The 13447-nt window shown below is 49.4% G+C and overlaps 1 protein-coding gene across 4 annotated transcripts; it reads left to right on the forward strand.

Annotated features, from left to right (window-relative positions):
• Positions 1-72: 72 nt before the first annotated feature.
• On the forward strand, positions 73-13041 carry POLM (DNA polymerase mu). 4 transcript variants are annotated; one of them, XM_003339848.4, is made up of 11 exons: positions 73-374; positions 875-1055; positions 2486-2584; positions 4047-4217; positions 4655-4726; positions 6047-6167; positions 7406-7538; positions 7788-7890; positions 8824-9066; positions 11087-11170; positions 12464-13041. In XM_003339848.4, the coding sequence occupies exons 1-11, from the start codon at positions 175-177 to the stop codon at positions 12548-12550; spliced, it is 1494 nt and encodes a 497-aa protein (XP_003339896.2). In that variant the 5' UTR covers positions 73-174; the 3' UTR covers positions 12551-13041. The 4 variants fall into 4 exon arrangements, with proteins under 4 accessions (XP_003339896.2, XP_056668009.1, XP_056668017.1 ...); XM_056812031.1 differs by having other exon boundaries at positions 8938-9066; XM_056812036.1 differs by having other exon boundaries at positions 99-472.
• Positions 13042-13447: the final 406 nt, after the last annotated feature.

The raw sequence follows: 13447 nt of genomic DNA on the forward strand, positions 1-13447 counted from the left end.
AGCCCAGGATTTGGCCTCACGGCCCTCTCAGGCACCGGAGTCCGCAGGGGGCGGAGCCTCTCGGGACTTGATTTGCATAAGGGCAGCTGCCCAGGCTTTTCCGGAACCAGCTTCCTCCGTTCCTTTCCCGGCTGTCCGGCCGCGGCAGCTCTTTCTCTCTGCCCCGCCCCTGGCATGGCCTCCGTGCCCCTCAAGAGAAGGCGGGGCCGGAGCTTTGGAGAGGAGGCCCAGGGAGCCGCAGCCCCCAGCCCACCCCTGTCCCGCTTCCCAGAGTTCACCCTCTACTTGGCCGAGCGGCGTATGGGCCGGATGCGCCGGGCTTTCCTCACCGAGCTGGCCCGGGGCAAGGGCTTCCGCGTGGACGAGGTTTACAGGTGATGGCCCGGAAGCCCAGAGAGAGCAGGGGTACAGAGGGAAAGGGCACCGCCAGGATGCCCTGCTGTGCCCTGCTCTGCCTGAATCACTGCCTCAGGTGCCTCTGATTGACCTCATCCCCCAATCTTGGGAAAAGGCCCGCAGACGCCTTTGATCTCGTCCTCTTGGCGGGCTGGGGCAGAATCACACAGGGCGGCACCTGGGGCTGGGCTTCCTGCTGAAAGGCTTCCTTTGAGTGAGGTTTTCCTGTAGGTTAAATAACCCGGCAAAAGAGGATGTGGGGGGAGGAGGGTGGGCCGAGCCAGGGCTGACCAGGCGGGGGATCCCCCCCGTGAGTAACTGCTGCGGTCCCGGCCCAGCAGCCTCCAAACATCTGGCGGGGAGGGATGGGGGATTCCAAGGAGAGGGAGCTCGGGCTTCTGGGACAGTCGGGTGGTCCTGGCCGGGGACAAATCTCCCCTTCTGACTGCCTCCTCCGTACTGTCCTCTGTGGACCCAGCCCACAAGTGACCCACGTGCTGATGGAGGATGCCTCGGGGGCAGAAGCATCCGACTACCTGGACCGCGTATTGGGGGCCTCTCAGAGCCTGCAGAAGCCTTTGCTGTTGGATATCAGCTGGCTCACGGAAAGCATAGGTCGGGGGAAACCTGTGCCTGTGGAAGCCAAATACTGCCTGGGGGTGAGCGAGGGCTTGTGGGACGAGGGGGGGGGGGGGGAGGGCACAGCCCCGGAGATGCTGGGGAAGAATCTTCAGAAGAGGACCTTGGGAAGGGGGGACACCTAGCAGTAACAGGCAGACAGGGGGCTAGCGGCTTGGCCCAGGGATGGCCTCACGCTTCAGAACCTGAGAACTAAACTGGGGCTTTACAGCAAAGTTCAGGGGCCTCTGTGAGGAAATACGCCCTTCTGTTTGATGCTTGACAGTCTGAATCCATCCAAGCCAAGGTCTCATGCTTATTTTAAATGACTCCCCCTCCCACCGTTGACATTCCCGCCGAATTCATTTCCTTACTGTGGCCCATCTCCTATCGGTATCCCTCCTACCTGGAATTCTTTCCCTCCTTCTAGAACTCCTTTTGTTGTCCAATTGTTTCAGTCATATCTGACGCTTTGTGACCTCATTTGTGGTTTTCTGGGCAGAGATACTGCGGTGGTTTGCCATTGCCTTCTCCAGCTCATTTTACAGATGGGGAAACTGAGGCAATTAGGGTGAAGTGACTTGTCTGCATCAAGATTTGAACTCGGGAACGTGCATACTCGGTACACACACACATACACAGAGCTTGAAGTAAGTCCACAAACTACACCTGATAACTTCAGTAGAGACACATGCCACTATTCCAATTATATGGAATGACTATAAACAAAACTACAATTTTTGTCTTGTATAGTTTATGAACATAAAGCAGTTCTTATATCCTCCCAAAAAAATTCTTTTTCAAAATTATATCTTTAAAATGCTATTGTTGGGGGGCAGTTAGGTGATTCAGTGGATTGAAAGCCAGGGTTAGAGAACCAAGGTCCTGGATTCAAATCTAAGCTCAGACACTTCCCAGCTATATGTCCCTGGGCAAGTCACTTAACCCCCATTGCCTAGCCCTTACCACTCTTCTGCCTTGGAGTCAATACACAGTATTGATTCTCGGATGGGAGAGAAGGGTTTAAAAAATAAAATGTTATCATAGAAATTGTTCTGGTTCTGCTCACTGCTCTCTGCATCAGTTCATACAAATCTTCCCCCCTCCCTGCTTCAGCGTTTCTTGGACTCCATTAGCTGTACCTGTCACATCCCTAATCTGCCCATCCATCCATTTCCCAGTGGATAGGTACTCCCTCCAGTTCCCAGTTCTTTGCCACTGTGAAGAGCTGGGTGTCTATCTCGGTCCTTTCCCTCTTTCTTGGACGCCTTTGGGAAACAAGCCTGGCTTTGGTGTGGCTGGGGCAGAGGCACCAGCTAGTGCCTTTGGGGGCCCAGGTGTCAGGGTGCAGGAACGGGCACACCTCAGTGCCACAGGGGGATGCTTTCGGGGTTCTTAGATAGTAATGAACTTTGAACAGCAGCGGTCATGGTGCCGCCCCTCATGTCACTCTTACCCTATGTCTTCCCAGATACCCGAACTCCTGAAGAACCAGGTGCCTCCGGTGTCCATGCCAGCCTACGCCTGTCAGCGGCACACCCCCCTCGACCACCACAATTTCCACCTTACGGTAAAGTCCCAGAGACCACACTCACTGTACTCACACCTTCCCTCCAGGCTATCCTTGGTGCTGCCTGCCAACTTCATCTGCCTCTGGGAACCAGCTCAATAAATAGGGCGCTCTCCCTAGGGCTTAACATCAGACGGCACCGAGTTCAAACCCAGTCTTAGGTACTTATTAGCGGTATGACTCTACTGGGCAAGGGGATGGGAATAAAGTAATTTATAGAGCATTCACTACATACCAGCCACTACACTCAATGCTTGGCAGTGTTCACAACAACCCTATGAAGTAAATGTTATTATCCCTGTTTTACAGTTGAGGAAACTGAGGCAAACAAGTTAAGCGACTCACCCAAGGTCATACAATTTAAGTTGATTTGCTTCTCTGTTCCTCATGTTCTTGTTTTGTATGAGGGGGTTGGACCTGCCCTTGGAAGTCTCTTCCATCCCACAATCACCGATCCCTTCCTGGTCCCTTCCTCCCCTAGCTTCCTGCTGCTTCAAACAGGTAGCAGCATCTCCCTTTTTGTTCTGACATCCTTCTCTCTCGTTATTCCTTTCAACGTTCTGTATAAAATTCTGAAAGGTGACTTTGACAGTCCCACCCCCTTGCCTTTGTCCATGCTGTTCCTGATGCCCAAAGTACCCCCCTTCCCCATTTTTCACTCATTTGGTGGTTCTGTTGCTCAGTGGTTTTTTCAGTCCAGCTCTTCATGATTCCATTTGGGATTTTCTTGGCAAAGACACTAGAGTGGTTTGCCATTTCCTTTTCCAGCTCATTTCACAGATAAAGAAACTGAGGCCAGCAGGGTTAGATGAGTTCCCCAGGGTCACCTGGCTTTTAAAGCGTCTAAGGCTGGATTGGAACTTGGAAAGATGAGTGCCTGACACCTAGCTGCCCCTGTTTGGGGAAGGTGGTATTTCTTGCCTTCTCAATGGGTGGGGAAGAGATGGAGGGAGAGAAAGAATTTTGGACTGAAAATAAAATATAAAATGGGGTGGGGGCACTGAATGGCCTTAGAGGCCCCAATCGCTCTAAATTTAGGATCCTATGATGTCAGTAGCCATGTAGCCCATATGCTAAAAAGAATTCACACTGTAGATAAGTGATCATCCATATTCTGCTTGATAAGTGCAGGACCTAGAACCAGGAAGACTCTACTTTCTGAGTTCAAATCCAGCCTCAGACATTTACTGACTGTGTTAGCCTGGGCAAGTGACTTCACCTAATTTGCCTCAGTTTCTTCATCTGTAAACTGATCCACTCCAGGATCTTTGCCAAGGAAACCACAAATGGGGTCTTAAAGAGGCAAAAACAAGTGAACAACAAAAATGACGGGGCACCCGCTCCCCCCTGCCCCAGCTCCTCCATGTTTGGCTTGCCCTTAATACTGGTTGGATTGATGTGATCCATGTGATGCCACAAGGTCTCTGATGCTCTCGAGAGTACATGGGTATCATCCTTCCAGGAGGCCCTGGAGACCCTGGCAGAGGCCGCAGATTTTGAGGGCAGCCAAGGCCGTTTCATCTCCTTCCACCGGGCCGCCTCAGTGCTCAAGGCCCTGCCTGACCCCATCACCAACATGAGCCAACTTCACGGCCTTCCCCATATTGGAGACCATTCTTCCCGGATTATCCAGGTAACCTTCTCTCATCCCTCTGCCTTTGAGGGGAGTGAGTCACCCCCAGGTGCCATCCACCATTCTTAAATGTTTTCACGTCCCACGTCATCCTCCAGAGTTCTGAGACCATGGACAGAGGCGGGCTCTAGGGACCCAAAGGTATCAGCCAAGATGGCGCCTAAGCCCAAGCCCACGTCCTAGAGATGTTGGGAGAAGAGGGAAGGAGCTCCTCGCTCTGGCCCCTTTCTGCTCCTGTTCTGAGCATTCTCAGACCACCGAGAGGTCGAAGGCTGTAACTAGACTTGCTGGAAGGAAGAGCAGAGTTCTAATCCTACCTCATACACTTACTGTGGACCCATGGCACCTGGCTTCACCTCTGCCTCAGTTTCTTCATCTGTGAAAGGAAGGCTTTTCTAATCTTTCGTCGAACTTTTCTGCCCTTTGTGTTTCAACAGGAGCTACTGGAGCACGGGGTTTCCAATGAAGTGGAAACAATAAAACTCTCCAAAAGGTACCAGACAATGAAGGTGAGTGGATGGAGGAGAAAGAGCTCGAGGCTCGGTTCCCTTCACTATCGGTCACTCCATAAACATTTATTAACCACCGCCAGTATACTAGGCAGGCACTGCGCTGAGCCCCGGGGGTACAAGGACAGACAAGAGACAAGCGCTCTCGTTGGGTGTCTGCATGACACCTGGGACCTCATAGAGGATTACTGCGACCCTGGCGGAGTCAGAGAACCAGCCTCTCCCCCTTTCTGGCACCAAGCTTCTCTCAGATGAGGGAAAGGCTCCTTTCCTGGCCGCATATTCCAGTTGAGCTCAAAATCCCTTAGAATGGAATCTCCCCGAGGGTAGATTTTTGTTTTAGTTCTTTCCACTGGTGCCTTGCATACAGTTGGCACTTAATAAATGCTTGCCATCCATTAAAACCCCCAGATCTTTCTCAGACAAATTAAGGTCTATCCTCATGCCCCTCCCACAATTTGTACTTGGGAAATGGATTTTTTTTTTTTAACCAGCTAGATGGTGGAGTGGATAAAACATTGGATTTGGAGTCAGGAAGGCCTGTGTTCAAATTCAGCCTCAGATACTTCCTAGCTCTGAAATGCCGGGGAAAGTCATCTAACTTCTTTGTGTCTCCATTTTCTCATCTATAAAATGGGGGAAATAATAACACTTTTCTTTAAGGGTGGTTGTGAAGATCAAATGAGATGATCTTTTTAAAATTCTAAAGGTTGGCTATTATTATTAATAACCCAAGCAAAAGACTTTACCTTTATCTTCTTGTTTTTTTAGCCCCTTTTCATCTTTGAATCAATACTGTGTATTGATTTCAAGGCAGTAGAATGGTGAGAACAAGGCAATGGGAGTTAAGGACTTGCCTAAGGTCAGAACAGACAGCTAGGAAGTGTCTGAGGGCAGATTTGAACCCAGGACCTCCTGTCTTTAGACCTGGTTTTCTATCCCCACTCCTTGTATTCTTAAAGGCATATTGCGTGTCTATGTTACATATGTATGTTATATGAACATGTATGTGCACATACACATAAAAAATCCCAGTGTCCCAAAAATCTTAGTATACTTTTAAGCCTCCATAACTGTCACATGATTATTATATTATTATTTAATTTTATTATATTTAAATTAAATAGCATTGCTTAATATTATATATTATAAAACGATCATATGGAATATTAAATATTCAAGATAGTAAAGCTTAAAAGTGTACCAAGATTTGGGGCAGTCCCTGTGTACGTAGACAATAGCCGCGCACATATGTGTAGCCACAAATGCACATACCGAACATGGCTGAAATGGCTGTCCTGTGCGGTTCCCTGCCACCAGCTCTTCACCCAGATCTTTGGAGTTGGCGTGAAGACTGCAGACAGGTGGTATCAGGAGGGGCTCCGGACCCTGGACGATCTCCAAAAACATTCCAGAAAACTGACCCGTCAGCAGGAAGCAGGTGCGGCTCGTGGGATCACCCGTGTTAGGGTGGCCGGGGACCCTAAAGGCCTCTAGTCCGAGCCCTGCTCATCCCAGAGCTGGGAAGTGGGGCACACAGCGAGGGATGGACATGGGGTGGGATTCAAGCTCTCTGGCCCTACACGCAGGGCCAGCTGGCTGAGGGCAGAAGCCTGAGCTCAGATCCAACGGCACTCACTTGCAAACTCTGTGACCCTGGAGAAGTCATTTAACCCCCGTCTGCCTCAGTTTCCTCATCTGTAAAATAGAGATCAGAGCACTTTCTCCTAAGGTTGTTGAGATCATCCGAAGGCACTTAATCCATTTGGTTTCTTTCCTCTCTCCCAGAGGCTTCAGTGCCCCTTGAGGAGAAAGGGATGGATCCTGGCAGCTTTCTCTTAGAATCTGCTCCTGGAAGGGGGCTGGGGATGAAATGCCTCCAGATCTCAGGCCGGAAGGGCATCCCTCATTCTGAGCTCCCAGGCACCAGGCTGTGCAGTTACTAAACCCCAAACTACACGGCCCCTGCCTTCAAGGCACCTCCATTTGCTTAGATCTGGGGGGAGGGGGGTGAGGAAGAGGAGGACTCTGTGGTTGCAAGCCTGGGTGGCCCAGTGGGGAAAGACGATGAGCTCGGCTGTGGAGACACTGAATTTGAGATGTCTATGGGCAATTCATTCGGGAATGGTGCTGTGCCTGAAGCTCCTGGAGGCGGCCAATGGACAAAGAGTGGCCTTTGTTTATTTGAAAGGCCTTTCCTTGTGGCTGAGCAAGGAGTGGGGGGCCTGGGGGGGAGGGAAGGGAGGCCACCTGGGGGACTCTTCACACCCTCACGGTCCCCAGTTTCAGCAGGGGCTGGTGGCTGATTCCATGGCTAGTCAACTGGAATTGAGAAAGATAACCAGGGCTGAAAGGTATCATTAATGGTTATAATAACAGAAACACCCCACTCCCCTCCACTGAGAGCCTGTGACTCTTCAGCCCATTTTGTAGATAAGAAAATGGAGGCCTAGCGCATCAGTAATTTGACCAGGGCCACAAAGGGAGTGTGGGCTAGAAGCTAATCTGCTCCCGAAGTCCCAGTCCCCTTGAGGATAGTTCTTTTGGGTAAACACCAGTGGTGTAAGATTCCTGAGGATGGGGGAGACGGGACGTGGCATGTGCTAAATTAGGGGGCCAGAAAGGGCCCAGGAATCCATCCCAGCCGGTCGTTGCTGAGCCGGGCTTGGGCACCTGCAGGCATCCATCATTTTGAGGACCTCAACACCCCAGTCTATCGCCACGAGGCAGACGCCATCCAACAGATTGTGGAAGAGGTCGTACAGCAGATGCTTCCTGGTGCCAGGGTGATCCTGGCTGGTGGTTTTCGCAGGTAAAGCCCCATTCCTGTCCTGCCTCCCTCTGACCAGACTTCTCCCCAAGACAGGGAGCCCTGCGGTCACCACCCCAGTTCTACGTGCTCCCACTCTACTCTCTTGACCAAAAATTGGGGGAAAGGTGCCTTTCTCCCAAATGAGGAAGCTACAGCTTAGGGGCCAGGGCTGGGAAGGCTTTGGAGATGGAAGAATAGAGGAAGGGGATATTCCTACATAGAGGGGGATCCTTCTGCCCTACTCTTTAGGGGAAAGCCGCATGGTCACGATGTCGACTTCCTTATCACCCACCCAGTGGAAGGGCTGGAAGCAGGACTGTTATCCAAGGTGATGGGACGCCTGGAGAGCCAGGTGAGAGGGGCTAGGTGCCCTGATGATGGGAGTGTTCCTTCTCTATTCTCTTCTCCTCCTATCCCATCACCAGTCCAAGGCTGAGGCCCCTCCCTTAATCTGAGGCTTTTACAGGTAAGAGGAAGGGCCCCATTACAAAAACCCGGCCCTGTCGCCCTTTGGCCAGCTCAGGGATTCCTAGACTTGTCCTACAGAAAGTGAGCCCTGGGGTAGCCACCACACTTAATAGAGGGGCCTGTATTGGGCAAGTGAGGGAGGCTGGCCAACCAGCTGGACTTGCCAGCTCTCTCACTCCTCACCCATCTGCCAAAAGAGAAGTGGGATGGAGAGACAGTTGGAGTTAGGGACAAAGAGCACAGATCTCTGGGTCAAAAAGCCTGCATTCAGATTTGGTTTCTGCTACAGGCTGGCTGTATAGCTTTGGGCAAGTTCCTTGACCTCTTGAGATTTCCACAGCTGTGAAATGGGACTATTATCAGGCAATCCACAAGAACTGGTGAAGGATCTGACATGTTCCAAGCAACAAACTCGGTCTCTGAGTTTCCAAAAATTAAGTGGCCCCTGCCATTCTATCATTATTAAACACTTGTGCTACCTGTAAGCGCACCAGGAAGAGCCTTTTATTGAACAGTAACACCCTGACTTGAAGCCTGTAGATAGAAATGGCAGCCGTCTGGGGTGCTAGTGGGCTACATAAATATCCCTGGAGGCTCCCTTCTTCCTAGACCCCTAAGGAACCATTGCCTCTGCCATATACATACTCGGATCACGTAGCAAATGAAGCCCGAGGACCTGGCTAAGTCTGCCCTGGTGGGGCCTTGAGTTTCCTCTCTCTGGGCCTCTGACTCCTCTGACAGGAGCAGGTTGGCCTGGATGATTTGAGGGTCCTTCCATTTCTAAGTCTCTGATCCTCTGATCCCCACTCTCCCCCAGGGCCTCGTTCTGTACAGACACACCCAAAGCCCCAAAAACCCAGACCACACAGCTTTCCAGAGCACTGCCATGGATGACTATGAGAAATGCTTCTCCATTCTCTGGTTCCCAAAGTCTCCCACCACATCCTCCCACCTAGAGGCTGGAGAATCTTCCAGGGATGGGAAGGCAGTGAGAGTGGACTTCGTGGTGACCCCTATCAGCCAGTTTGCCTTCGCCCTACTTGGCTGGACTGGCTCCCAGGTAACATTGAAATGGCTTCTTTGGATTGGGGATGTTGGCAGAGAGACACTAAAGAAATAAGTTACTTCACTCCCTGAACCTGTTTCCTCATCTATAAAATGAGGGGTCTGGACTAGCTGACTTCTACAGTCCCTTCTTACTCTAGATCCAGGATGTGGGGGCGGGGTGGGGCTGATGGTTGTGGCTCCCTACCCCAATACTCACTAGTCATTGGTAGCCATCCCTAATAATCTTCATCCTTGACCTTTCTGCAACCTTTGACACTATTGATCTCTCTCTTCTCCTTGGTACTTTCCTCTCCAGGTTTTCAGAGCACCGCTCTCTCCTGGTTCTCCTCTCTGCTTACTCCTCTCCTTTGCCGTATCCTCCTCCAGACCACATCCTTAGGTGTCCCTCTGGGCTCTATCCTGGGCCACCTTTTTTTTATATAATCGTTTCACTTGGTCATCTCATCAGTTCCCATGGATTCAGTTATCATTTCTCAGCTGACAATCCTCAGATTGACTTATCCATAGCCTCTCTCTTAACAAGCACCCAGTCTTCACATTTCCAGCTGCCTTTCAGACTTGTCAAACTGGCTGTCCAGTAAGCATTTTAATGTCACCATGTCTAAAACAGAACTCGTTAACTTTCCCCCTAAACCCTACCCTCAACACACTTCCCTGTTACTATCCAGGACAATGCCATCCTCTTAGTCTCCCAACCTAAGTCACTGGACTCTTCACTCTCTCTCATCCTCCATATCCAAACTGTTGCTAAGGCCTGTTGATTATTCCACCTCTTCAGTGCCTCTTGTCCCTTTCTCCTCTCCTCCCTTTCACCTCTTCAGCCCCTCTTGTCCCTTTCTCCTCTGCAATGCCTCTTGTCCCTTTGACCTCTTCAGTGCCTCTTGTCCGTTTCCACTCTGCACTGCCTCTTGTCCCTTTCACCTCTGCAATGCCTCTTATTCCTTTCTCCTCTCATCCCTTTCACCTCTTCAGCACCTTTCATCCCTTTCACCTCTTCAGCCCCTCTTGTCCTTTTCTCTTGTCCCTTTCTCCTCTGCAATGCCTCTTGTCCCTTTCACTTCTTCAGTGCCTCTTGTCCCTTTCTCCTCTCCTCCCTTTTTCCTCTGCAATGCCTCTTGTCTCTTTCACTTTTGCATCATTTCTCCTCTGACACTTCTGCCCTTTTCCTGCAGGTCCTCATCATCTCATACCTGGACTATTTCAATAGCTGTTGGGGTTTGCCTGCCTCAAGTCCTTTCCACTCTAGTTCGGTCTCCATTTAGCCATCAAAGTGATTTTCTAAAGCACAGATTCAATCATGTCATTTACCCCTAGTCAAAATGCAGTAGCTTCTTGTTTCTTTCTAGTTACCAGGCATCCTACCTTCCCAGTCTCCATTTACCTTCTCCCCACTACATAATCAGAGGCGAATACAGCACTGGGTCTGACATCAGGAAGTCCAAATTCAACCTCTGAAACATATTAGCTGTACAACTCTAGGCAGATCATTTAACCTCTGCTGGTCTCAGTTTCCTCAGCTAAATCCATATTATGGGTATAATATAGCACCTACCCCTCCAGAGTTGTTTTGAGATCAAATAGTATTTGTAAAGTGCTTAGTACAGCGCCTGGCACATAACATTAAATTTTACCCTGTGATCCAATGACCCTGGCCTTCTGGCTATTCCTCCAATGAGACACTCCATCTCTTAACTCTGGGCCTCTTTTTGGTCTATATCCCATTCCTAGAATATTCTCCCTTCTCTGTCCCATCTACTACACTCCCCGGCTTTCTTTAAATCCCAACTAAAATCCCATCTTTACTGAAAACCTTCTCAACTCTAATGCAAGAGCCTTCCCTCTGTTGATTACTTCCTATTTATATTGACATGTTATCTTCTTCCTTAGACTGTGAGCTCCTTAAGGGCAGGGACTGGTTTTTCTTTGTATCCCCTGTGCTTAGTACAGAGCCTGGCATATAGTAGGTGCTTAATAATGCTTATTGACTTGCTGGCATCTCACTCATTCCACAGTATTTTGAGAGGGAACTTCGAAGGTTTAGCCGAACAGAGAAGAGGCTGCTGCTGAATAACCATGGACTGTACAACCCTGAAAAGGTAGGAGCTGAGGCAGGGTGATGGGAAGATAGAACAGCCCTTCTTATTATCTTTGGGTCCTCTTGAGCCAATCAGGGAATAAGACACAAAAACCTTTGGTTTTGGGGTTTGGAAGTTTTTACTCTGGATGGCTAATCCTTCCCAGCCACCCTCGGCAAGTCCATGCCTGCTCCTACCTAAAGGCAGACCTGCACTGAATTAGGAACTAGTCTCCAGTTGAGGACTTGGTCATCCAGGACTGCAGGGGAGAAACTCAGTTGGGATGGGGAGAAAATAGGAAGGACATGGGATGGGATGGAGAACATGCAGATGAAGGGAACCAGAATGCTGAAAGACTTTGTCTATACCATATGAGAATCAGTTGAAAGAACTAAGGTATTTAGTCTGGAGAACTTTAGGAGGAAGGGAAAAAGCAGGGACAAGATAACTGCCATGTATCTAAATTTGTCTTATCTAACCATCTCTCCATCTCCCTCCCTCTCTCCTCTCTAATGGCCTTTCTCTCTCCATCCTATGTATCGTCCATCTAACAATCTGTTGTCCTCTGTTCTATCTATCCATCTCTCTACCTCCCTCCCTCTAGCCTTTATATGGGGCAGCTAGATGCCTTGGTGGATAGAGTGCCAGGCCTGGAGTCAGGAGACTCATCTTCTTGAGTTCAAATCTGGCCTCAGACACTATGTGACCCTGGACAAGTTACTTAACCATGTTTGCCTTAGTTTCCTCATGTGTAAAATGAGCTGGAGAAGGAAATGGCAAACTATTCAAATATCTTTGCCAAGAAAACCCCAAATGTAGTCAGGAAGAGTCGGACATGTCTGAGAATGACTATAAAAATTAGAAAAAAATCTAACCATCTGTCTCTCTACCTCTGTTCTATCATCCATCTGTCTGTCTTTGGGTATTTGAAAAGCTGTCATACACAGGAAGTATGGCACTCATTCTGTTTGGCCCAAGAGGACAGAACCAGCAACAATGGGTAGAAGTTACAAAGAGGCCAACTGAGGCCTGATGTCAGGGAAAACTTTCTAACCATGAACGCTGTCCAGCACTGAAGTGGGCTATGTGGTGGTGGTTCCCTTTTCTCCCCCACTTTGAGAGTCTCCATCAAAGGCTGGCTACACTGTAGTAAGGATTCCTTTTAGAGAAAGGCTGGACTGATAGATGACTACAGGATTCCCTTCTAGTTCTAACTTCAGTGATTCCAAATCTCCATTTTTTTCATCCCCTGGGGAACTTGGTTGGTACCTAGACCCTAATGGTTCCCCTTCTGTCCTTGCTTACCTGTTTCAGAAAGAAACCTTACCTGCAGCTTCAGAAGAAGACATCTTCAAGCACCTGGGCCTGGACTACATCCCACCAGAACAGAGGAATGCCTGAGCACCCTGGTCTCTCTTCTCACACCTCCCTCCATTTGTGAGGGCCAAACCCTTTGGCGAGCCAGGATTAGAGGCAGGGAAGTCCACCCTGTTCCTCTGCCCAGCAGTTTGACAAAACCATCTTTGGCCCTGAGAAGTCTGGGATTTTTGATTCCTCATGTCCAATCCCTCCCCCTCCTGATTCTTGGGAAGGTGGAAGATATTTTACGATTAGTCCATAGAACTTGAAATCTGAAGGTCTTTTAAAACTACTCTAACCTGTGTGTCAGAATGGGTTCTCAGCCCCACATTCTTGCCCAGCCCAGGGTTTGGGGGAGAATGGAATGCCAAAATCAGTAGAGGCTTGGTAGGCCTGGACCAAAGTGCCCTTTAGGGATTGAGGGCCCAGGCCCATAGTTCTTTGCCTTTTCTTGTCCCCAGGGTTAAAGCATTAGTTTCTATATAAATACAAAAAAAAAATTATAATTAAAGTGATGTCTATTTTTGCAAGGACCCACTGGCTCTGTTTGCTTTCTATGGTGTGGGCATCTATATCTCTCCAATGGAAATGTCCATAGTACAGGTAAAGGAGCTAACTGAGCCATCTGCATGCACAGCGCGTTGTCTCAGGGGTGAGGGAGGCACATGAAGGCAAGTCCTCACCTTCTAAGAACTTCTGGTGTGACTGTAGAAAAACATATTTGAATGAATGAAAAAGCATTCATTGAGCACTCAGTGTGCTGGGGCATTGTGCTAAGTGCTTTCTAAATATCAGTTCATTTGATCCTCACCACCACCTTGGGAGGTGGATGCCATTATTATCCCCATTGTGCAGTTGAGTAAACTGAGGCAAATGGGCTAAGTGACTTGCCCAGGGTCACACAGCTAGTAAAGTATCTGAGACCAGACTTGAACTCAG

Source organism: Monodelphis domestica, chromosome 1 (assembly GCF_027887165.1).
Source record: "Monodelphis domestica isolate mMonDom1 chromosome 1, mMonDom1.pri, whole genome shotgun sequence".
Lineage (NCBI taxonomy): Eukaryota > Metazoa > Chordata > Mammalia > Didelphimorphia > Didelphidae > Monodelphis > Monodelphis domestica.

Excerpts from the sequence above, each read along its gene's own strand:
- POLM (XM_003339848.4), top strand. The coding sequence starts at position 175 with ATGGCCTCCGTGCCCCTCAAGAGAAGGCGGGGCCGGAGCTTTGGAGAG. Across the intron at positions 6,168-7,405 it reads GACCCGTCAGCAGGAAGCAG|GCATCCATCATTTTGAGGAC; the intron begins GTGCGGCTCGTG and ends GGGCACCTGCAG. Across the intron at positions 7,539-7,787 it reads CTGGCTGGTGGTTTTCGCAG|GGGAAAGCCGCATGGTCACG; the intron begins GTAAAGCCCCAT and ends CCTACTCTTTAG.